This window comes from Chelonoidis abingdonii, chromosome 3 (assembly GCF_003597395.2).
Source record: "Chelonoidis abingdonii isolate Lonesome George chromosome 3, CheloAbing_2.0, whole genome shotgun sequence".
NCBI classification, from domain to species: Eukaryota; Metazoa; Chordata; order Testudines; family Testudinidae; genus Chelonoidis; species Chelonoidis abingdonii.
The window spans coordinates 57634177-57659624 of record NC_133771.1 but is presented as its reverse complement, the minus strand read 5'-3'; the positions used below and the strand labels follow the sequence as shown (position 1 = coordinate 57659624).

Below are 25448 nucleotides of genomic sequence, written 5' to 3'. Positions count from 1 at the left end.
CTCAGGTTTTGCTATATAGTCTGAAGTCAATCAGGAAGTGGGGGGGGGAATGGGAACAGGGACTGGGGATGGGGGAATTAAAATCATGTCTTGCTAAAGGGGAAAATGGGAACAGGGGATGGGAACAGGGACACAGGCAAGGCTCTGTGGTGTCAGAGCTGGGAAGGGGGACACTAAGGAAGGAAACTGGAATCATGCTTGCTGGATGTTCACCCCAATAAACATTGAATTGTTTGCGCCTTTGGACTTCGGGTATTGTTGCTCTCTGTTCATGTGAGAAGGACCAGGGAAGTAAGAGAGTGAAGGAATAAGCCCCTTAACATCTCTAATAAGAATGCCATCCAGAAAAGGATGGAAAGGTGGGTTTTCCGCAACCTGAGTCAGGCTATTATCCCTATCAACCTCATTGTAAAAACCCCAGGAGCCAAGGACAGGCAGAAGTACTGCTTGGCACTGATAATGTTTCCTGTCTTCAGTGAGTCTCAGAAGTCTGTTGTGGCACAATCTGAGGATATATAGAGATATTCATGGGCTAGATCTACTGAAATCAAGAAGTGTCCCCGGGTCAGAGATGACACTTTAGAGGCCAGGATCTCCATCCACAACTTCATTTTCTTCATCCACTTGTTGAGTCCACAAACTCACCTTCCTCAGTGGAGGAGGGAGAAGAAGAAGAGGAGTCAGAGGATTAGTATCTCCTAGATTTGTTGTGCTTTTCCTTCACTTTTTTTTATTTTTTAAAACTTTTGTGTGTGCATTGGGAGGGTAGGTGGTCTGCTACAGCTTTGGTGATGCTTTTTGCAGCTTGTCTTCTTTAGGGCCTGAAGCCCTCCTGAGAAATCTGTCTCAGAATCCTGCCCACTGAGTCCCATTCCTCCTGGGAGTGGAGAGAGGGAAACTCATTGTTGGAGCCCTCCTGGTTGTCTTGGGAGAGAGGAGGGCTGATTGAAAGCCCTGCTTCTTTCCCCAGGATACTCAGGACAGAGACTGGGTGGGGGTCGGGGTTGTGGCCTTGCAAGTCTCCCTTCTGTGTTCTGTAGGGGACTTACCACCTGAGTTAAATGGTCAGGGCTCTCCTTAGTTTTAGAGCCTGCATCTGCTTTGCACAGGGTCTCCTGGTCTATTTCCCCACCACTGGAGACCTGGTTGCCTTGGTAGTAGGGAACTCCACCTTCTTGTTCAACTCATAGCCCCAGGACATAATGGAGTTAGGGATGGAAGGCTGGGCACACTCTGGGGATAACTCATTGTCTGCTGAGCCTGGGATGGCAGTCTCACAAACAGAGCACTGCTTTGATTTAACCATGGGCTGTCTTGGATGCTCTGCCAAGCCTGGAAGAGGCAGAGGAGCTGGCAGGGAGATGCCATAGAGGAGGGTCAATCTCCACCCCCTGGAAGAGTTAACTGCCCCAGGGAGGAAGAGAAATGTCAGAAAGGGAAAACACTGCTCCCCCCTGCCCAAAAAACTTGGCAGAAACAGCTCAAAATGCAAAGAAAGGGTGGGAGGAACAGAAACTGCTTGCATCTGCTGCCACAGAGGCAGAGAATCTGGTAGCAAGCGGGAGCACAGGGGGGGCATGGCCAGAGCATGGGGAGCTAAAATGCTGATCTGCCTCTGAAGCTGCAGAATGCAGAAAATAGCTCACATGTCCAGAACTGTAGGAAACGCTGGCTTGTGGAAAACACATTTTCCTTTATCCCTTCAAAGAGGGCCTTTATTTCCTGTATACTTCAAACTGTCTGTCACTTCATGTACACACATACATACATTAAACAAAACCTATCACTTACGGGACATAAAAGGCAGCAGCCAGATTTGTAATTTTGTTTTAAATTTAAGAAAAGGAAAAAAACACCTGAACAGCTATCTAGGGACAGACTGCCATGGAAAATCGTGCCATTTTCAGGGATGCTTTGATATCAAGTCAGGAAAGACTAACTTGATTTAGTGTTCTGAGAAATACTGCTGCAGCTCCTCTTAGTGAAAAGTTTTGGTAACAGTTTTGAGAACAAATTACTCAGCAAGGTTGGTTGTTATCTGGAACTGGAAAATAAACAGTTCCACAAGTCCTTGGGATCAACCACAGAGAAGAGACTGAGTAGAGAAAAGCCAAAGGACACAGGAGAGACCAGGACAGAAAAGAGGCTTGAACAAATTTTTCCCCTGAGCCACCTGAGCTTCATTACAGGCTTCATTACAGGTCTTTAACATCCCAATGATCTGCCAGCCAGCAAACTTCTCTACAGGTAAGGGACAGTTGAGAGGGTAAAAAGAATAAACAATTGTACAGCTTGCTAAATACCTGTCTACATATGTGACAAACTGTATTGGGCGGCTTATCCAGCATTCCAGTTTATGGAAACATTATCTGACTTGTCAAAGAGAGAAGATCACCTTGAGCTGGGTGCTGTTTGAAAGCATGCTGGGGGCTATCCTACAATGATATTTGCATTTGGTTATGTTCAAAGAGAAGCCTTCCTGTTGGGCCTTTATACAGAACCAGGACAATGCCCTGGCACCTGCAGTTTCAGCACGTGGTGTTTTAGCAAGATCTCCTGCTGCTCATAACCTACCATATGGATTTGAGATTCTTACCCTACATTAACCATTAACCTGGCCACAAAAGTCTGAAGAAAAGTACAGTGCCCAGAACCGTTAATTCTGTAAGAATGTACCTGTAAGAATCAGTAGGTCACATTCTGAAGCCTAGTGAACTTTTTGTTCCCAAATGCTTTGCACTCTGAATTCTTATTATGTAAAATCTATCTGTGCTCTTTCACTCCTTTAAGCACTATGTGAACTATACTATAAAAAATGTTCTGAGATGCCAAGTGGCAACCAGTGCGTACATGCCTCATAAAAATTAGAAAGACACCACTAACTGACATCACATTATGTTGCCAGTGCACAAAAAATGCCACAAATAAGTTCAATGGGCTCCAGCCAAAGGACCCAGTCACCTCATACACAATTCATGTGCCTCTTACTGAAACTTGGAATACAGTATGACAAGCACTACATTGGACAAACATCTCACTGAAAACTACTACAAGACTGGCATAACTGTTTGAGGATGGCAGATCTCTCATCTAAAGGAATGTTACTGGGGAAGAAAAAAAGCCTATGATTTATTATTAAGTACACTTCTTGATGCATGTAGAATATGTTCTTACATCTCTTTCACACATATTCCTTGACATGAATTCCACGTCCTGCATTTGAATAAATGGACTCGATCTTACCTTGTGCTAAAATCTCCCATGCTGGTGCTGATCCCCTTTATGTACTGAAAACAGGGCAAACAGCCCACCTTACTGCTGCCTACAGTACGGATCAAAATGACTACAGGGCAGATCATTGATCCCTTACTGAGTTATACAACTCCATAGACAACCAACCCACAACTTACTATATAGCACACTCAGGAAACCTAAACTGAAATATCAGTTGTGGAGTCACACAGATTGATACCATCAGGATGTAACAGATTGGGGCAAACAGTATCATGCTTTGACATAAACAACTGACTACCTGACTGTGTGCCTCTCATGAAGTTCTAATACAGTAACTCCTCACTTAACATTGTAGTTATGTTCCTGGAAAATGCAACTTTAAGTTTAAATGATGTTAAATGAATCCAATTTCCCCATAAGAATTAATGTAAATGAGGAGGTGAGGTTCCAGGAAAAAAATTTTCACCAGTCAAAAGACTACACACACACACACACTTTAAACAAACAATTTAATATTGGTACACAGTGATGATGATTATGAAGCTTGGTTGAGGTGGAGGAGTCAGAGGGTGGGATATTTCCAGGGAATGCATTATTGCTAAATGATGAACTAGCAATTGACTGAGCTCTCAAGGGTTAACTCTCACACTCTGCTGTACAAGGCAGCAGGAAAGGAGGGAGAGCAGACAGAGACAGAGACACATGCCCTCTGTGTGTGAGAGACAGAGATGTGCACTTCCCCTTTAAGTATGAAGAGTGGGGTCAGAAGTACACTGCCTTGTTAATTAGATCAGCAAGCTGAGATGGGACAGCAGCTGCCTGGAAGCTCCCTCTGTTGCGTGTCCCCCCTGCTCTATGGAAGATGGGGTAAGCGGGGTGCAGGAGCAGGGGGGAGGGGGACACCCTGACATTAGCCCCCATCTTCCACCTCCCCACACAGCAAGCAGGAGTCTCGGGGAGCCACTCCAAGGCAGATGGCAGGAGCAGCACATGGCAGTGGGTGGAGGGACATCTGCAATTGCTAGCCTGCTGGGCAGCTGCTGCACAGGGAACTTAGGGGAGCGGGGAGCTGATATGGGGGCTGTCGGTCCACCCTGGTTCCAACCACCCACCAGCTAACTCCACCAGGCTGCTCTTCCTGCAAGCAGTGGACAAAGCAGACAGCTGCCAAATGATGTTAGAAGGGAGCATTGCACAACCTTAAACAAGCATGTTCTCTAACTGATCAGCAATGAAACAACATTAACCGGGATGACTTTAAGTGAGTTACTGTATAAGCATTGAACTTTCTCTTGCTCCTCTCTATTAAATATAGACTTCAAAACACTGCATTCTATTTGGACTTTCTGGGTTTCAAAGCAAGGGCTAGCACCCCATTCTGCTTTGCTCCTAGCAAAGTCCTCAAGCACCAAATATAATGTAGTAACATAGCTGATTTTTACCTTAAAAAACAATCTGAATTTCTCATCTATGTTCTCCTATAAGTTCCTCAGAGCATTACAATGGACCTGTAAAATGCTGCTGTAAAATAAGTTTGGGGTTTTTTTGTAGACACCTCTGTAAAAGACACCAGTAAGGCATTTACACCTAAAAACAAAATACTGTGCTTATGTACCTTGACACTGGAACTGTCTAAAAATTCGTATGTTCCTGTACATCTGTTTTCCTTCTCTACCCAACCTCAAACTGACTTCTGCCACCTCGGCAAGCACAGAAATAAAAACTCACTGCTGGTATAATTGGAAACAAAATGGTGCACATTTTTAACCTAACATTATTTCTTCTTTGCATAGAATTTAATTGCTTTAATTTGACAGTCCAATTATTTTCACAGGTCTGTCCTCTGAATTTTTAGGTTCCAAGTGAGGGATCTAATAAGAGTGCCAATATTTTAACAGAAAAGGTTTCTTCAATTACCCTTTTTCACTGGAGAAGGAAAATTCTTCATTTAATCAATTGGTCTAGCTATACATGGATTATGTACTATATTTTTTTCATTTCAGATACGTGTTACCATTTCCACTCCATATTTTGCTAGTTGTGCTTAAACCCAATTGTAGACATGATATACCAACATTGTGCATTTAATGATTTTTCCAGAGATTTTATTCAATTTGTCAAACTATTACCAGTAGTGTCCTATGGACTCCTCTCCTGCCTGCCTAAGGAGTCTGGAGTTTCATGGATTAGAATTTCCGTTTCAAACTCTATTCAACTAGCAGTAATCTGAATAGCACATAGATCTTAATGTCTCTTCATAGCTACATTAATAAGTATTTACATTGCAAATCTGTTCTTATTTCATGTGGGATGTAGGATTTAAGCATGACTGAGAAGTAATTATATGTATCAGGGTATATTTCAGGATTAGTGCTGACTCTTCACACTGCTATCAGAGAATGTGACCATGCAGAGACTACAGTGATTAAGAACTGATGGTATTATTAATGTTAGGAGGCTCTAAGTGGCTTGTAGGGATAAAGTTTTGATGTAATGCTCAAGTTAACATTACTTTTTATGTTATATAGTTAAATAATTACTTACAGGTATAATGGAAACATATACTTTAGGACTAAAAGGGTAACGTAAACTATTTATAGTTACTCTTTAGGAAGCCAAAACCAATCGTATCAGTTGTACTACTGGCACACACAGTATCTCTGCTGTCAGATGAGTTTAGAATAATGGCTCAAACTGGGATATTGTGTTGTATAACTTGGGTTAACTCAGTAATAAATGGACTTGTGCAACGTGACTCAATATATTTAGAGTTTCGCTCCCAAACCTTGCTGTGAATGAGACATATGAAATGAAATAAAATAGCAAGTATAATTAATTTGGAACCAGGGAAGTAAACTTTGGGGTCACATCTCAGCACTTCATACTACTGATCTAAAAAGAAGACCTGGCATCCCTGAGTCATTCTGTATGGATGAAAAGTTCTCATAAGGAGAGAGCAGAAAGAAGAAAGGAAATGTTGTAATCTAAAGGAAATGTTACTCACCCTGTACAACAACTGTAGTTCTTCAAGATACATGTCCCTATATGGGTGTTCCACTCCATATGCTTCTTGACCCCTTAATCAGAGATTTCTAGCTAGCAGTGCCCACATGGCCCACCTTCTCGTGGCAGACACTGAGGATATATAGGGGTGCATGGGCGAACTGCCCTCGGTTCCTTCTCTATCCAGTTATCCTCTTAAGGAGCAACTCAAGGAGAGGGCGGATAGTTGAGCATCATAGGGACATGTATCTTGAAGAACCACAGTTACTGGACAGAGTGAGTAACCATTTCTTTTTCTTAGAAGAGCATCTCTATGGTTGTTCCACTCTAAGTGATTACTGAGCAGGTGGGGGCTTCACCAAATGCAGCATCAGACCTGATGACATGGAGCAGGGCACAATGCTGTGAAAACATATGCAGTGAAGTACAGAAAGTAGCTCTACATAGCTCACAAACTGGGATATTCTTCAGAAACGTAACTTGGTTTAATGAGCTCTCAACCTCTATGGAGGTGGAGCACCTGCCAATTGATAACAGGTGTAGATACAACCTAATGTCCATTTGAAAAGTCTTTGAGAAGAAATGAGTGCCCCCTTAGACCTATCTGTGAAGGACAGATAGAGTCTAGGTGGTCTCCTAAACTGCTTAGTCCTATCCAAGCAGAAAGCTAAGGCCCTTCTAACATAGTATGGAAGTAGGATTCCTGCTGAGAACTGTGAGGTTTCAGAAAACATATTGGTAGATACATCAATTGGTTAAAAAATCCAAAGTAACCTTGGGTAGAAATCTAGGATGCGAACATAAAGAGACTATCATGAAAGAATGTGGTAAAGGGGTATAGGCCATCAAAGCCCCAATCTCCCTACCTTATGGACCAACAACATGATGGCAAGTAGGAAGGCCGTCTTCATAGATAATGAAGAAAGGAGCAGATAGGCACTGGTTCAAATGAAGGTCTCACAAGGTAGTTAAGAACTAGATTGAGGTCCCAAGAAGGGGTGGTGTACCTAATGTAGGAAAAGAGATTACTCAGATCCTTGATAAATCTGGATGACACTGGGTGAGCAAAATGGAAAATACCTTGACCAGGGATGAAAGACTGATATGACAGCCAAGGGTATCTTGACCAAGTTGATGGATAACCCAGATGTTTTCAGATCCAGCAAGTAATTCAGGATGAGGGCCAGAGGAACCAATTCAGGCTGAAGGTAACAATGAGCACACCAGTGGGTGAATCTCTTCCATTTCTGCAGGTAAGTAGTGCAGGTGGATGTCTTTCTAATGTGCAGTAAGACCTGCAGTACATCTGTAGAGCAGGAAACCTCTATTCCCTAGGGCCATCCAGGAGCCAGGCCCTAAGAGACAGAACTACCAAATTGGGGTGAAGTGCATGATCTGAGTCCTGAGACAGGAGATGGAGAATGGTTGATAGCTTTGTAGTTAGACTGATGGCTGGATACAGAGCTGAAACAGGTAAGCTTATCTTGACCAGGAAGGTACTATGAGACTAACTCTGGGCTTTGTCTACCTGACCTTATTCATCACTCTTAGAATTAGGAGTGTTGGGGAAAAGGCATAGACAGATTCCTCTTCCATGTTAGAAGGAAGGCAGACCCCAGGGAATGGTAATCCAGATGCTCCCTTTAATAGGAGAGAGGACACTTCTTGTTCTCATAGGTGGCAAAACGACCTACCCCATCTCTAGAATATGTCCCAGAGGACCTGAGAATCCAGCTCCAATATATAGTCATAGGAGAGGTGTCTCCTGAGGACATCAGCAGTGGTGTTTTGGATGTCTAGAAGATAAGCTACTGAAATCTGGATGTGGTTGGCTATGCATCAATTCCTGAGCTTTATAACTTTGGCACACAAAGAGGGTGATGTTGCTCTGTCCTGCTTGTTGATGTAAAACATGTAGGACATGTTGTCTGTCACGGTCCTGATCACTCTGCTTCTGATAAAGGGCAGGAAATGGAGACAAGTATTCCTGACCTCTCTGAGTTCCAACAGGTTTATATGGAGCCCTATCTCATGGGCAAATCATCTGCCCTGAACTGCGAGGGCATTGAAGTCGGCTCCCCAACCCAATACAGATGCATCGGTTGTTAGTCACTAATGGGGTTGGGTGGCAGAAAGGGATGCCTGCACAGACGTGCAGTTTACATTTCCACCAGTTCAGGGAGTTCTTGACATGCAAAGCATCCACTCCTTGACTGACTAAGGTGTGTCTAATGAGAGAATAAGCTGTTTTCACCCCTCCACTGTTTCCAAGGTTAACCTTGCATGACCGGTCACAAAGGTGATGCTGTCCTATTGCCAAAGAGCTGAAAATAGTTCCCTATTGATATCTGAGGGCTTCCTTGAATTGTCCTTACCAGTCCCGACAGAGTCATAAATCTGTCTAAAGAGAAGTACGCGCTGGCTGCCTCCGAGTCCAAGTACGCTCCTATGAACTAAATTCCTTGCACCGGTACTAATGTTGACTTCATGTTTAGTTGTAGGCCCAACTCTCAGAACAGAGAAAGGGCCTTTCAGTGGATAACTTCACTGCCTAGAAAGAGCAGCCTTTGAGAAGCTACTCATTGAAACACAGGAAGATGAGAATCACTTCCTGTTGAAGGTAAGATATCACGACTGCTAGAACCTTCAAGAACACACTTGGGGCCGAAGATAGGCCAAAGGGAAGCACTTGGTACTGGAAGTGATTTTGGCCCACAGCAAAGCCTCGGTATTTCCCTCGTGATGGATGAATGGCTATACAGAAGAAGGTGTCTTGCAAGTCAAGGAAATAAAACCAATCCTCTTCCTCTAAGGCAGAAATTATAGTTATGAGTTACTATAATTCCTGCTCTAGAGGAAGAGGATCTTACCTTCAACATTTAGGGCTTCACAAACTTGTTCAGCTATCTAAGATCAGCCTCCAACTTCTGCCATCTACCATCTACCCTGTTCAGTCACAACATCCACAAGGGAGGTAGTTGGGGAATGGGAAAACAAGAAGTCACAGTCCTTAGGAGCACCTAATATTTCTTGTCTGCTCTTCTGCATGTTCGTGAAGTAGTGGCCAGTGTCTGCAATACTATCTTAGCTGGATCCAGGAGAGTCTTATTAATGGGTGGTGCCACTCTGGAGGATGTCGCTGACTACAAAATGTCAAGCTGGTCTCTGACTTCCTCAAGAGGGATCCATAGAGCATCTGCTACCCTTCTAATGAGGCCTTGGAATTGCCTAAAGTCATCAGCGACAGAAGGAGGGGGAGGCATAAGCGCCTCAAGTGGCAATGACAAAATGGGAGTTTCAGAGGTGACTTCCTCATCAACTACGGCTTCCAACTCCTCAAATGTCTCCTCCTGCCTTAGAGGGGTAGAGGGTGGATGTGGAACCTAGGTCTGCTGCTGGGGTGATACCGGTGGTTTATTGACCTATTGCCAATAGGTAGCTCACAGATCCCAAAATGGCCATTGTAGAGGTCCATAATGGAAAGGGGGTGGCATACAGGGCTGGGCCCACCATGCTTGATGTGCCACAAAGTCCTCCCTTCATGAAGGCAGATTCCCAAAGTAGTATGTAGGAGAACCCCGACAGAAATTGAGGAGACTGACTGGGAGTCCTCTTCTTCCTCCAGATCATCCCATGGGGGAAGGGCGTGTCAATGAGGATGGAATAGAGTCCTGTGTCAGGGAATGGCCACTCAGAAACTGAGGTCTCAGTACCATGAAGTGCTTGGTACCTGACAACTGTGAGGACTCTTGTTCATTTGACACCAAGAGATCCCTTGAATACCAGAACTCTTGATGGATCAGAAAAGAGACCCAGGACTGACACCGTAGCCCAAGTTGCTGTGGCTGGAGATGACAGTACCAGTAATCCTGAGTGGTCTGCAGGCTTTGTCAGGTTTCCTCATTACCAAGAGTACAGCTTGTACAGGCATCCCCTGCTGAGCAATTTGCATCAGTACCAGTCGCTGGGTTAAGGTACAGAACTGCACCAATGGCTGAGTGGAATGCTTCAGTGCTGACAACAGGGCTGAGCTCGATGGTAACCTGTGCGAGACATTGACAGTAACGGAGACACAGGGGTATACAGCCCTTTAAGTTTAAGCTCAATGACTGGCATCTCTAAGCATGCTGATAATTGAATCCAAAGCATCTTACTTAAGTGTTAAAAATAGTCATGTGATGTTTCCAAGTGTCTTGTGTAATATGACGACTTCAAAAGTATATTTTTCTGAGATAGTTTCTGAAGTTCCTGTGTTGACAATCTATCACATTTTGACACAATATAAGCAGCTCACTTGATTGAAATATTCAAAATGTAAAGAGTTAATACTGTATGCATTCATACTACCCCAGTGCAAACCTGTCTCAGAGTTCACCAGATACACAATATACCTTACTCATCCTAAAAAGATTGTGGAACAAGATCCTGTGTAGTAATAGAGATCATGTAAGAACCGACACAGAAATGTCTCCAATGCTATGGAAAGAAACACAGATGTGTTTTTCCATGCTGTAAGCATATACGTATGCATGGCAAAAGTATACAGTTCACCTTTCTAGACAGGCAGGCTACAAGAGATTACATCTTTGAATCCCTAAATGTAGGTTCAGCTGAATGTACAGTATACATTTTCCAATAGATGATATGCACTATTAGCCAAAAATCATAACATTTCTTATTGTTAATTTTCTTCCAGAATTGTGGGAGGCACTGCAATCAGAATGTCTCAGTTGCTCTCCTCCCTCTGCAGCTCACAGAGGTGGATCTGAGTCTAGCCAAGTCCCCTCAGCTCCTGCTTGCTTCCAGAGGACTTATTTCTAAGCTATAAAACTTGCATAACGTCATTAACAAACACTCCAGAGATAACACAGTCACTATGCACGTTAGACCAAGGAAGATGACCACATGGTGATGATTTCACTTAACTTTTTACCCTTAAGTCATGGTCCATCCATGGTGGTTAGAACTGTGGGAGCCACTGCTAGCAAAAAGGAAATTATCAGTAAGAAATTTCCCATTCTGCACCCCAGTCTCTCCCACAATTCTTGATGTCTGGGAAGTAGCAAGCAGTGAATAGATGGAGAAAGAGTTATAGAAAAGGTCAGAAAAGGGAAAAATGGTATCCTTCCCCATCTATAATATCTGCTCAAAAGACAAAATCATTTTTGGGTCACTGCCTGCAGACATTCCTGCCAAAAGAAGCCTCTACCCAGGTGAGGAAGTCCACCTTGTACTGCTTGATAAAGGTGGCAGCACTTGACCAAGTGGCCACCTTACAAATTGCCACTTTGGATGCATTAGCTCTTTCTGCCCATGAGGTCACCATGGATAGTGTGGAGTGTGCCCTGACCTCTTCTGAAACTGGAATCTCTGATGCCTTGCACTCTTTCACAATGCATAGTCTAATCCACCTAGCAATAGAGGAGTTGAAAGCTCTGAGTCCTTGGCATTTCAGATGGAAGGATAAAATCAGAGCAACTGACCTCATGGATTCTATGTGTGAGGTAAGTTTTCCAAGATATTCTGACATCTAAGTCATGCCACCTCTACTCAATGGGATGCTGTGGGGCCTTGAACAGAATGAAGATAGAGCCACCTCTTGGGAAGCATGGGAAGAAGAGTTCACCTTCAAGAAGAGTTCACCTTCATGAAACGTGCAGTAAGGTTCATGCATAAAGAAAGCCACCAACTCTGACATTAGCCTGGTGGATGAGATAGTTCCCAGAAGGCAAGTTTTGATCGATAAATAAAATGCTGACTTTGATGTCAATGGTTCAAAGGGATGGTTTGTCATGGCTCTTGGTATAAGTGGAGTCCCACTTGGAAAAAGAAGTCTAATCATCAGCTTGGCTAACTAGACTGTCCTAAGGAATTTGGCTACCTGGGGGTTCTCTGCCAGAGTATCTGCAGATCTTGTGAATATCACATTAATAAGGGCAGACACATGATGCACAATGGTGTCTGAAGATTCTTGGAAAAAAATCCAAGATAGCTGGAATTCCTGGATTTCTAGGGTTTGTTCTGATAACTTTGGAGGACAGATCCAACGATACTAACACTTTTCTTTCAATAGTCAGGCTTTTGATGCACTCGGTTCAGATACAAATTCAACAGAGGACGTTGTGTCAGGATGTCTTGTCCCTTTGGGAGCTGTAGTGGCAATTCCAGCTTCATCTCTATCAGGCCAGAAAACCAGGTCTCCTTGGCCAGTGTGGGGTTACCAATATTACTGTTCCCCGTTCTCCTTTTATTTTCCGGATCACCTTTCCTGGTCATGTGAAGGGTGGAAATGGCATCTGTCTCCATGAATCTGGGGTCCACTTCCCTGGTGAAGTACTTTGATCCCTTCACATTCATGTGGTTCACGAATAGGTCAGCTGCGGGCAGGCAGACCCAATTGGACAATTAACTCAAGAATGTACTGATTCAGGCACCACTTGGAGTTGTTTACTATGTGCCTGCTGAACCAGTCTGCTTTCTGGTTCAGATCTCCCATTAGGTGAACTTCCTTGAGGGAGAAGAGAAAATGCTCTGCCCACTGCATGATTTCCACTGCTTCAACATGAAATGCTGGGCTTCTTGTTCCCCCCAGTTGTTCACATATACAGCTGTGGTTATGTTGTTTGAAACAGGACATGGCTCCCCTCTAGGCTGGGCTGGAACCCTAGTAGCATCGGCTTGATTACTCCTAGTTCTGGAAGGTTTATGCTATGGGTCTTTTCTTCCAGCTTCTAGGTGCCTTGAACCATTTGGGACTCCAGGTGCACTCCACAGACCTCCAGACTGGCATTGGCTGTGAGGATCAGGAAGATTTGGAAGGCATATGGATATGCCCTTAAGGACATTGACCTGGGCTGACCACCATTTTAAGGAGTTGATTACCCACTCCAGAACCATCACTTGATCTTTCTTGTGTTCTGGGGGGTAGTTCTATACATTTAAGATAAAGCCTTGAAGGAGCCTGATGTGTGATTGCGTTCGTGAAGTGATCCCTAGGCACAATATTAGGGGAACTAGCAGTTGAAGGCTTAGTGCATTAGTAGGCCTCTTGCCTACATGAGGAGGTCAAGAATCTTGTGGAACCTAGAGATGGATACGTCCTTGCTTGTAAAGTGTCTAAAGTCTATTTCCAACTGAGTTATTGGGTGGAAGGAATCGAGGACCTTTTCTTGATTTTGATTTGCTGAGTCTTTCCCTGGTGCTGATTGGGGTCAAAGACCAAGAATGCACCATCCTCTGAGGAGGAGGAGGAAGGGGAAGAGGAAAAGGAGTCAGAGGACTCAGACCTCCTAAACCTTTTATACTTTTTCTTCTCCTTTGTCACTTCCCTGGATTTTTTAAACCTTTTTAGCTTGCTTAGAGAGCATATGTACTCCTCCACAGCTAGCCTTGCTGAGGGCCTAAAGTCCTCTCACAAGATCTCTTTCTGAGTCCACCTACATGGTCCCATTCAACTTGGGGTGGCCAATTTGGGAAGAAGTGGGGCTGCTTATGAGCCCTGCTTCTTTTTCCAGGGCACTCTCCCTGGGGAGCAGGGAGAGAGGGAGAGTTCGTGATCCCACAATGTCTGCCCTCTCTCTTCTCCAGTGGCTCCTTGGGACTTAACCCTGAGTTAGCTGACAGGGATACTCCTATTGTTTGAGCCTCTCCTTGCTCTGCTCATAGACTCCTGGTCCATTTTTCCCGTGTCAGAGTCATGTTGCTCTGGTGAGTAAGGGAATCCACAGTCCTATCTGACCCATAGCCCCAGCACGAAACAGAGTTAGAGATGGAAGGCTGGGTGCAGGCAAGGCATAACTCCCTCAAGCCTAGGAAGGCAGTCTCATGATGGAGCACCATTTGGATTTCATTTGGTGGTTTTTAGGCTGCTCTACTATACCTGGGAAGGTGCAGAGGAGCGAGCAAGGAAGCTTTGAGGGATGTAACAGCTGGCTAAAATATTGACCTGAGGCAGGAGAGAGATCACTGCTCACCACTGCTCCTAATTTAAAAAAAGCCCCCCTTAGGCAGATGTGAAGGCGGGAGCTGTAAAAACCAGCATCCACATGCTGCCATGGAGGCAGAGAAACTGGAAGCAAGCAAGCACTGAGGGGGGTGTTCTGCCTCCATGATTTTCAGAGAGACAAGAGCAGCCCACACATCAAGAATTGTGGGAGATGCTGGGCTGCAGAAAAACGGGATATCTGGTGTAAAAATATAGCTCCCTAATATAAGAAAAAAAACTTTTCTGCAAAGAATATACACTATATAAAAAGCCAATTGAAATAAAGAATGTCATAAATGGGAAGCATATTTAAAAAGCTATAAACTGCATGTCAGGCTTCAATGCAATTAATTACACTCATTGTTCACAGTTATTAGCAAACACTGCAGACACCACCGGCGAAGTGGTTAAAGATGTTTCACTGACTAATTCTCTGCCTTCCAGATCTGATCCTGATAATGTTTCTAGTTTTCAACAGAATCTATATGTTCAGGTTCAGCGCCTCAACATACTGGGCAGCTTTCTGTGAGGTGCTGAGTGCCATCAACACCCAATTACAAGCTCTCTACATTTGCAGAATTGATACCTTGCAGAACCAGGACCTAACCAAGGTGACCCTAGCCTAGAAGGTCACAAAGGGGACCTAAGAGGGCAAAATAAATAATAATTTGTTGTAGTCTTGCTGTTAAAACCTTTTGAGTTGTCATTTTGGGACTGAGCTGGGGAGGAAAAAAGAAATCAAGATTTTCTGCCTGCTCCCCTTTTCCTTTCTTTCCAGGCAGAAGTAGACTCACTAAGGGGAAAAGGTGCCAATATTATGCCTTTCACCTGAGCAGCTTCTCAAGGGGTATCACAGTCAAAGGGAGAAGGGAGTGCAGGGAAGAAGTGAGGAAGGTTCAGGTGACAGATACTGGTTTTCTGCAAGAGCTCCCATGCTGAAGGAATTTTCCTCCCTTTACCTGAACATGTCTGAAAGTTCTGTGGTATGATGTAGACTGGCAATGATGGTTTAAAGCAGCCCTGCTGCTTTCCCCATGGAGATCCCAGACTTCCAGCAAAACACAGACCTGGCTTGTAAAAGAGACATGATGATACTCCTGAAGGGGATGCATGGGGGTGGGGATAGGTCCTAAAACCATCTTGCTGAATTCTCCACCATATGCCCAATACTTTGTGCAGCAATGTGGGAGACAGCTTAGAGGATGCCCACATAATCAGGTGCCTTGGCATGTCCCTATGAAGTGTTAAGTGCTGGGGGAAGCCTCTGGTGCAACAGAAATCTGGATTAACTGCTGCATGCTATTCCAAATACAAAACTCCTTTGCCCTTTAGTCACCTAAACCTTTTTCCTTCTCAGAAATCAGGGATTCAGCATTAGCTTCTCCTTGGCTCCAAAAGATTCCTCTCCCCCACAAAAAGTCCAAAACAAACTAACAGTAAACACGCACACATCCCCAGGGCTCATTTCCAACCTACAAACTTGTTCCATTTTCCTTCATGGCACCTGAGTAGTAATTCTTAGGTGCTCCCTGACCTCTGACTGCCCCATTCAATTATCTCAAACCTCACACAAAATGTTTCCTAGTCCTGCTCCTGAAATGTTCTTCCCCAATTTAGCTCCCAAGCTCTACAGGCTTTCAAAACCCCTTCTCTCTCTTTTCCTAAGGTATAGTAGTTATTTTTAATGCTTTACCAGACACTCATTGTTTCTGTGTAAGTAACATTTTCTACTGTTACATTATATTATACTGTTTCATTTTATGTTTAACCTCATTCAAATCAGTCTGATTAAAACCTAACAGAAATGACGACTCTTTTGGGCATTTTAGACAATAATCTCTCTCTCTCTCTCGCCTTTTTTAACAGTTAATCAAGAAAGTTTTAGAACAGAAGACAGTCAAAGAGTTATAGAGGAAATCCATTGTAACTTTTCAACGCAGCATGTGTATTCTCTGAACTAGCAGTTTTGTCTTCTGCTTTCTATTGGAGGATATACAGTAATTTATTATGTGAGCTATTTATATGTAAGAATTAAAAGGTTATAAATTAAAGACTGCTGTTATCAATCAACTTACATCTTTTCCATGCATGCCTTCAGGTCCTGGTTCTCCTTGATCTCCCTTCTCACCCTAGGAGGAGGAGTATATATTTTAGTTTTATGAACAAAAATCATTTTCAGTTGGAAAACTGCATTATGGGAAAACCATCATCATATTCATTACTGTGTTCTATATACAGTACAATATATTTATTGCTGACAGCATAGGAAAACTATTCCTGACACTTAAAGAGGTGTTTCATCCAAATTAAGAGCTTGGCCACACAAGGTGCCAAGTATCTGGGGAGCTAATGCTCAGTTCTTCGCAAGAGGCATTGAACACCATGTAAATATTCATGTTTGCAATGTTGCACTCAAAAAATGTGGATGGATGGATGTTTAATAGAAACAGACAAAATTATTCCATTAGAGAGTCATCTGTTAGAGGTCTGGGGACTGTCACTCTCTCACTCTGCCAGCTGAAACAGTGTATTCTGATACTGAGTTTGACTAAGAAATGTATAAGAAAGTTCGTATATGACTGAAATAATTTACTTTTCCCTCCACCGCATGTGAAAACTCTGATTTATTATTTCAATTTAATATTTGTTAACTGTGTGCAAAGAAACAATTTAAAAAGTAGAAAGTTAGATTCAGATGGAGAATAAGTATTTACAATCACTCCCTCACAGCGCTGGATCAACGACTGCAGCTCCCCCGTCAACTCTGCTTCCGCTTCTCACGCTGCTGGAGTTCAGCCGTCGACGGGAGAGTGATCGGGGATTGATTTATCGTGTCTACACGTGATAAATCGATCCCCAATAGATTCATCGCTACCCACCGAGCCAGTGGGTAGTGTAGACGTACCTTTAGTTGTACAATGCTTGGCACAATAGTGGCACTATCCTGATAGAGGCATCTGGATATTACCATAATATAATTATTAAACAGGAATTATAAGAACAGGAATGCTCCCACTTTCCTTAGAATACTTCCCATTGAGAGTAATGTCCACAATGTTGTTAATAACTCTTTGCAGTAACACAATTAACCTGCATGTAACAACATAAAATTTTTCTATAATTCAACATATTGGGAAAGAAAATGGTTCTTAGGAATGACTATTCTGAGTTCATGTTTTATATCATTTTGTGAGAGAAATGTCCGACAAATTACTAGATGCTTTTAGGGTTTCTTTGCCTTTAATCTGTAATGCTGTATGGCTCTTCGATTTCACCTAAAAAAACAGTTCACATCTTTAAAATATTTATTTTAAGTACAATGCTCACAGAAATACCTTTATTTTGAGAATGGAACGGGAAAATGCAGTATGAAGGATTTTGTAGACTAGAAGGATATAGGCTAGTTCACATATTCCCATATGAACTCTTAATTACACAATAAAATATTATTTTAAAGTTCGAATAAAGAGATTCGGTTCTTTACAAACTCTTGTCTACTACTCCACTCTCCTTAATTCAGGTTCCATCAGGAGTGACTGAGATTTCTGCTTATGCATCCTAATTAATGGGAGATCTGTTTCCAGAACCAACAAAGCTAAATTGCTCAGTAAATACAGCTAGACTGAGCTTTGCAAGTAATAAGAATAATTCTCACAAAACCATGGGGACAGGCTGTACTGAAGATCAAATCTTTCATGTCAACCAAAGAAAGAGAACAGCAGTGCACTGAATCTCAGTCATCTCAAGGGGACTACACTGGTCTGAGCAAAGCCTATTAATTATGTCAGTATAATCTTCATAATTCTGTTAGCTAAATGCTATAGAACTGAGATCAACTAATTCCATTTGTGACACAACCCTGATTCAAAGCTATTTCTCCAGTGGCAATAACAGAAGGCATTTAATCTAATAACAGAAGACCATTTTTCTAAAATGAGTTTATATGAGCTTTCTTAAACAACTGAAGCCTACCAATAAATTAGCATCAACAAGGCTGTATATTTAATGGACCCCCACATTAGAAGACTCTAGGTAGTTCTTTGTTTTAACTCTTGTCCATCTAGTTCATAACAAACAATATTATATATTACCCTAAAATATCCACTGAAGGCTTTTCCTTAAGCATCCCTATACTTTTATATTTGGTCAAAGATGCAGTTCAAACCAGATTTTCATGGATTTATTTTTATTAATTTATTTGGGGGAGGGGAGATGGAGGAAGGGAGGGAAACAAATGCCAGCAGGCACTCTAAAAATTTAAAAAATCCTTGTTTAAAATGTTGGTAGTACATTTTAGCTATCAGCTAAGCTCTGTTTTGTCTCTGGATTTATGTTCAAGAGCATAATATTCCTTGACAGACAGCTTAAAATGTAAGCAAAGCCCCAAAATGAATATTGTTTTTAAGTATCTTAAGTAAGACTTCAGAAGAAACTGAATTAAATAAGAACAAATAGTTTAGATTTCTATTTGTCTGTATCATTCTGACAGCTTGGAAGTTAAATGCTGGTTTCCCCTTTTTTAACTCACAATAGTCAAATTATTGTTACAGTTTGCCAGAATTTCCAAAAGTACAACAACATATTTACAATAACGTCTCGTTACTGTAGTTGAATTATTTTAAGATTTCATTTTCTAATATATTTCTAGGAGATTTAAAAATACCACTTGAATATCAGAAACACTTTTCCTTTTGTGGTTTATCTTTATTTGTTTACGTATTTTATATACATGGAAAGTGAGATGAACACGTGGAGTGCTGCTTCAACAGTGACGTTACTCTGTTTCATAGGAATTCTAGTCTATATGAATCTGAATACCCTGTAAGTCTATACAAGCCTGAGCACAGAGAACAGTATACCTTTCCATATTTCATTCTGCAATGGCAGAAATAACATACATCCTCAGATTGTCTAATCCCAATTAAGACCACCCATATAACCTGGATGAAAAAACTAGGTCACAAGCCAAGATGATCTTCTATGCCAGGGATCGACAACCTTTCGCATGCAGCCCGCCAAGGCCAGGCTGGGCCAGTTTGTTTACCTGCTGCATCCACGGGTTCGTCCAATTGTGGCTCCCACTGGTTGTTGTTCACCGCTCTAGGCCAATGGGGACTGCAGGAAGTGGTGGCCAGCACATCCCCATGCTGCTTCCCGCAGCCCTCATTGGCCTGGATCGGCGAACCACTGCCAGTGGGAGCTGTGATCAGCCGAACTTGCAGACACGGCTGGTAAACAAACCGGCACGGCTGCCAGGGTGCTTACCCTGGTGAGCCGTATGCCAAAGGTTGCTGATCCCTGTGCTATGCCTTAGAAAACACTCGTCCTCCCTACTGCAAGCAGGCAATCACTTAAAATGCTGATGAGTGATGCAGGCCACAAAGGGGTGGTAGTGTGGTGATTGTGGCTGCTGGGTGCAGATGAGATGTACAAATATTCCAGTTTCCATGATTCAAAAGATGTCAGACTTCAAAATGCTCATTGGTTGTTTAGACAAAAGCAAAGATCATTTAGCAGACAGGCCAGGATCCCTTTAGCATCTGAAGAACCTAGGTCAGCCTGCCGCACTGTATGATTTTCATGTGAATTTACATTGAAAGTAATTTAATCTACTGAAAATTCATTCACAAACATTATTCTGTGGATTGTTTCTCTCTTCCTTCTGCAAAGCAAGAATTCCTATAAAACAGAGTTCTGATTCTCATCACTTACTCCTATGTAAATTAAGCCAAGTTATCTTGCTCATTCCTGACTTTAGTATATACATTATATACTTCATGACTTATCTTAAAATGTAGCCAATCTGCAGAATTTAACATTCAGTAAAGTGTGGTAAGAGTTCTAAATAGTCAACATTGCTGGAGATATCTTAGGTTTGCACAAAAAAAACATGTTAAAAAAAGCTATTTTAAGTCCAATGTTCCTGCCTGCTCAAAAGATCTTCAGATGGGACAATTAAAGTTAATCTGTGAATACTTGCAAAATAGCATTATAATGCTGGAAGTACTGTGTGCCTTATTTGTTAATTAAAACTAATCCAACATTACAATATTGAATTATGTGCAGAGATTATATTTCCTGGATTGAATTCTGCTTTCAATTACACTCAGACAACTAGGCAGTGGAGTTGCTTCAGTATAGCTGAAGATACTTGTGTGAAATCCTGCCCTACTGAAGCCACTGGGAATACTCCCATAGGGCCAGGAGTTTGCTCTCTGCCTACAAAAGTTGTTGTCAAAAAGAGAGTATTAACTACCAACTCCAATTTTCCATTGCATTTAAAATATTATTGAAGTTTCCCATAGCAACTGCTATAGTTAAGGTTCAGTTCTAACTTTTATTCTAAATTTCACTTAATCAATTAGCCATTACTGTCACAGATCCTTTTTATGGTCTTTTCCAACTTTGGTCCCAACCCAAATAGATGTGTTTTTGTTTTGTTTTGTTTTTTTAAAAGAGAGAGACAGTTTGAGCAAAAATGAGCTAGCTGGTTTTTGAGTGTGTTAGCATGAAGAGATCCACATTTCCTCATAAGTCCAAGTGAGAATTTTCTGCTTACATGAAGCTGCTAATATGAACCTTGGCTTGTTTTTACAGTCTTTCCTGAGGAAGGGAAAATAATCCAAAAGTAAACAAATTGTTTACAGTATTTTTTATAATTTAAGCATTTAAAGTTGGTAGTTTCATGTAAGCTTGTTAAAAAAATCTCATTTTTCTGCTACATTTTAAGGACTGTTCATTAAGGATGGTTCAGTTAAGGACAGTAATAAGGATTCCTTAAAGTAAAGATATATTTGTTAAGGATGATTCAGTTAAAAGAAGTTTGTCAACGTGTTCACCAAAGACTCTGTCAGTTAAGGAGGTGTTTGTTATGGATGCCTCAGGTAAGGCTGCCTGAGTTTAAGATGAACCAGTTATGGTGATGTTTCAATTTAGAAGCATATTTTCCTGCCTTTCCCTCCTCCCTCCAATTTTTCTTTCCCCCACCCTTTAAATTACACACAAAATCTATAATTAATACAAAGAGATCAAAAACCATGTCAGGAAACTCCAAAAAATAAGATTTCTTCTGCAGCATTACCTTGTCAACATTACTTATTTTCTATTTCTGATCTCCCTGTTAAATAAAAATCTTAACATATATTTCTCTTTATTCCAATCCATTCTTTAAAATATGCAGGCTATGCAACATTACTTAGTGCTGAGGCAGAAACATTGACTTTTGGAAATTCATGATTTTAGAGTGCATTATTTTACCTCTTTAAAAGATAGTTAAAGCCAGTTTTGCATATAATAATCTTGTATGTTTTATTACAGATGCATTTGTGGTGTGCTGTATCAGAAGATTAATTTCTCTTCCTTGTGACACTTTCTTCATAACTCATAATAAATTGAATCCAGCTATAGCAAATATTCACTAATTTTCCCTGCAGATGGTATGAATTTACTAATTGAAACATTGGGCTGAAGACAGCCCTTAGGGCTCTCTTCTGGCTTTTACAGTCAGAATCATGCAGGGGTGGGGTTGTGAAGGCCCTCCATCCCAATGACATTCTCGCTGACTGAGCCAGAATGCCTCTGGCAGTGCTGGGACAGTGGTATCCCAGAAAAGAAGCAGCAGCTGATGTACCTTTTTAAAGGTGTAAGATATGCTTCCCCCTGTCCACTGGCCAGGATGAAAGGAGAGTGGTGACACAACGTCATCCCTTGGAGCTGTTTAACATCGCTGTTGGCTACAGATGCTCTCCACACTTGAGTACAAGGAGACAATGACCAAGATTAAGAATACCCTCTGCTCCCTGACAAACTGCACTGGGCTAGCCATAGCCTAACCATTTGCTTTCTTGTCAGTAAACCATATATTTTAAATAGCCCCATTTTAACTTTTTCTTTGCAAATCTCTATAGTAAATATTTTTTGTTGCATTCACTTTTCTAAACAATACTTCTATTTATCTTGACATAGATAAGAGTTACTCACTTCTTTTTTAACCTTTCCATAAAAGAAAGATTTATATGGGTTTATTACTAAGCCATAACAATTCCAAGGTTAAAATTTGACAAATAAGTTATCGGCGATTAATTTTTTTAATCACTTAACAGCCCTAGTCATAAAGCCTCTAAATGTTTTTCATGGTGATATCCATTTTTAAAATGTCCATTGATACATATTTATACAGACTATAATACCTTGAACTCTGTTGAATTAGTAATATTCATTCTAAAATACTCTGAACTTTCAAAAAACTTTAATGTGGTATTTATTTTAACTACATCTAAATACAAAAGGAAATTCACACAAAAATATAGCCCAGAACAGAAAATGAAGTAGGAGTAATGGCTGAAATGCTGTTCTTAGCTTTCCCCATTAGGGCAAATTCTGCACTGCCTTAAATCCCATGGAACACCACTGTTGTTGAAAAATTTGGCCTAGTGTGCAATTGTGGTGCATACCATCTGATGTACCAACAAGCATTTTAGCTCCAACCCGTGTGAATTCCTGTATCATATGAATTACAATACTCAAACACAAAGGGATGAGTTAAAGCTACAGACTTCTGAGCTTCAGCCTTAATTGTGTTATCACTGATGCAAATTCTGCCCTCAGATAAGTGGGTTCACTTTCCATTGGCTTTAAAGGAACTTGCGTATGTTTACCTGATGGCTGAATTTGGCACCAAGGCTATGGTACCAAAATCTGTAATAGTATTTTAACATTATTGTGTGTATGTGAATAAATCTCATGTTAAATAGCAATGCCTGTGCTGATGATCATTAGTTGTACTTCAAATAAATATTACAAATAAATGCATTTTATGTTCAATTGCAATTGTTTCAAATTTTATATTGGGCATGCCTCATTCTGAGAGAATTTGCTTGAACAAACAAACAAACAAACAATCTACTATTTAATGGGGCTAGATATTTTTCAAGGCAACTGTCAAGGTTTTTTCCCCACTTTGAACTGTAGCGTCCAAAAAGTGGGGACCTGCATGGACCCTTCTAAGCTTAATTCCTAGCTTAGATCTGATAACGCTGCCACCAGCCAAAAATATAGTGTTTGGCACACTTCCTGTCCCCCAAACCTTTCTGGGACTCAAGACCAAACCCTTGGGCTTAAACAAGGAGAAATAAACCATCCCCTTTCTTTCCTCCAGACTTGCCCCCTCCCCGGGTTGCCTGAGAGGCTACACGATCCAAACTCCTTGGATCTTAAATAAAGAGGATTAACTCCCGTCCCTCCTTGTCCCCCACCAATCCCTGGTGAGTTCAGACCCAATCCCTTGGGTCTAAACGGGGGAGGGAAATCAAGCAGGTTCTTAAAGAAAGCTTTTAATTAAAGAGAAAAGTAAAAATTATCTTTGTAAATCAGGATGGTAAATGCTTACAGGGTATTCAGATTCATAGACTAGAGGATGACCCACCCCTAGCCTGAGATTCAAAGTTACAGCAAACAGAGGTAACAAATCCTTCCAGGAAAAACACATTTACAAGTTAAGAAACAAACATAAGATAACCGCCTTCCTGCTAACTTACTATTTTGAAACATGAAGAGACTGATTCAGAAAGATTGGAGAAAACCTGGGTGTATGTCTGGTCCCTCTTAGCCCCAAGAGTGAACAACCCCCAAAACAAAAAGCACAAAGACTTCCCTCCACCGAGATTTGAAAGTATCTTGTCTCCCCATTGGTCCTCTGGTCAGGTGTCAGCCAGGTTCACTGAGCTTTTTAACCCTTTACAGGTAAAAGAGACATTAACCCTTAACCATCTGTTTATGACAGAAACCAACAGACATTACCTTCCAGGTAAATTACTGCAACATCAACTGATGAGATAAAAGGAACTTTTCAGAATTGTGTTCTGGAGTTACTGTAAATAGAAGTTGTGCACTCCTGCTCGAAATTTACTTCTTCTTAAGAAGAAATTGTTAGTTCAGAAAAAGGTAATGGAATATAGAATCTTTTACCTCTACCAAATTCAGCCCTAGTTGGTAGTAATCAAAACTTGTTACCATCCATTAAATGAACTGTCAGGTGATCTCAGTCTAGACCCTATTGGACAAATACCCCATAAACAGAAATTACCATTACAAATGACACTATTTGGCAGAACACTTTTGTTGGAGGTCTAAGCAGAATCAATATGAAGAATTAACTATCCGCTCAAGAATAGAGTTGAAGCACAACAGTGGGGCAGTGTGGGGACGCCTATACTACTGCTATACATGACACATCTGTTCCATTGACAAATGAAGGATGTTAGTTTCCTTGGTTGTCAATCAACACTTTTAACAAGCACAATAGTAATTTCAAAAACAAAACAACTAAATACAATTATGTAAGTCATTGGGTATACTTGGGCATTTTTGAAAGTTGAGATAACAGCTACTTCCAGTAAGTCATTATTCATCAAAAGAATGCTAACAAAGGAAGACATTATTATAGTGATTTAATAACTTATGGAAATAAGATGTGGATCCATAAAGTCATCCAGGAATGTAGAACTCCAACATTTCTGCTGACTATGAGAAAAAGAGAACTAGCTGTTTGTCTCTTGTTACCAGAAGAGAGACTGAATGAAAAGTACAATATACTCTGATCAGTGTGGATATTAATATTAATATCATATTTATAGTTTAAGGTAAACAGGGAAAAAAGAACGTACCACTGTGGTTTCTCCTCTTTTCTAGACTATGTACTATATGCAAAAGGTGGTAAGGTGCTTCATATTCACATTAATATACTGGGCCAGATCCTGATTCAGGTTTCTTCTCAGAGCCCTAAATATGTTCACAATCCAGTCAAGCGCTGAAGCTCCAGAGGAAAAATGAATCCTACGACAAGGAAACACCCACTCAGAAACAGCTACATACAACTGCTGAGCCTGACTAGGTGGTGATCTCAAAGACACCTTACAGTACTGCCATACATAGCTATTGGAATGCTGGGAAGTGTAACTGGGAGAGAAAGTGCCTCCGCTTATGTCCCAGAGGGGGTGGCAGCATGACAGTTGTGGAGAAAGCAAAGGGAGCAATGGGCTAACGTTCCCCTTGCTTCCATGTAGCAGTGTCCAGATGTGGCCCACATTTTTTAATTTGGAGTTTGATTTCTGTTTATAACACCTGTGTGTTATTGTTGGGTTAGGATTTTTCTGTAAAAGGAACAGACTTGGGTTTTTTTTCCCCTCAAGGCTGATCTCCTAAGGAAAACTAAATACCAATTTATTTC

General features: G+C 41.4%; 1 protein-coding gene across 1 annotated transcript in view; it reads right to left on the bottom strand.

Annotated features, from left to right (window-relative positions):
* COL19A1 (collagen type XIX alpha 1 chain) overlaps positions 1 to 25448 on the bottom strand; it is a 335594-nt gene that overhangs the window by 186054 nt on the left and 124092 nt on the right. Inside the window, exon 12 of the mRNA XM_075063425.1 lies at positions 16297 to 16350. Within this exon, the coding sequence (XP_074919526.1) occupies positions 16297 to 16350 (54 nt within the window). The remainder of the gene's footprint in view (positions 1 to 16296; positions 16351 to 25448) is intronic.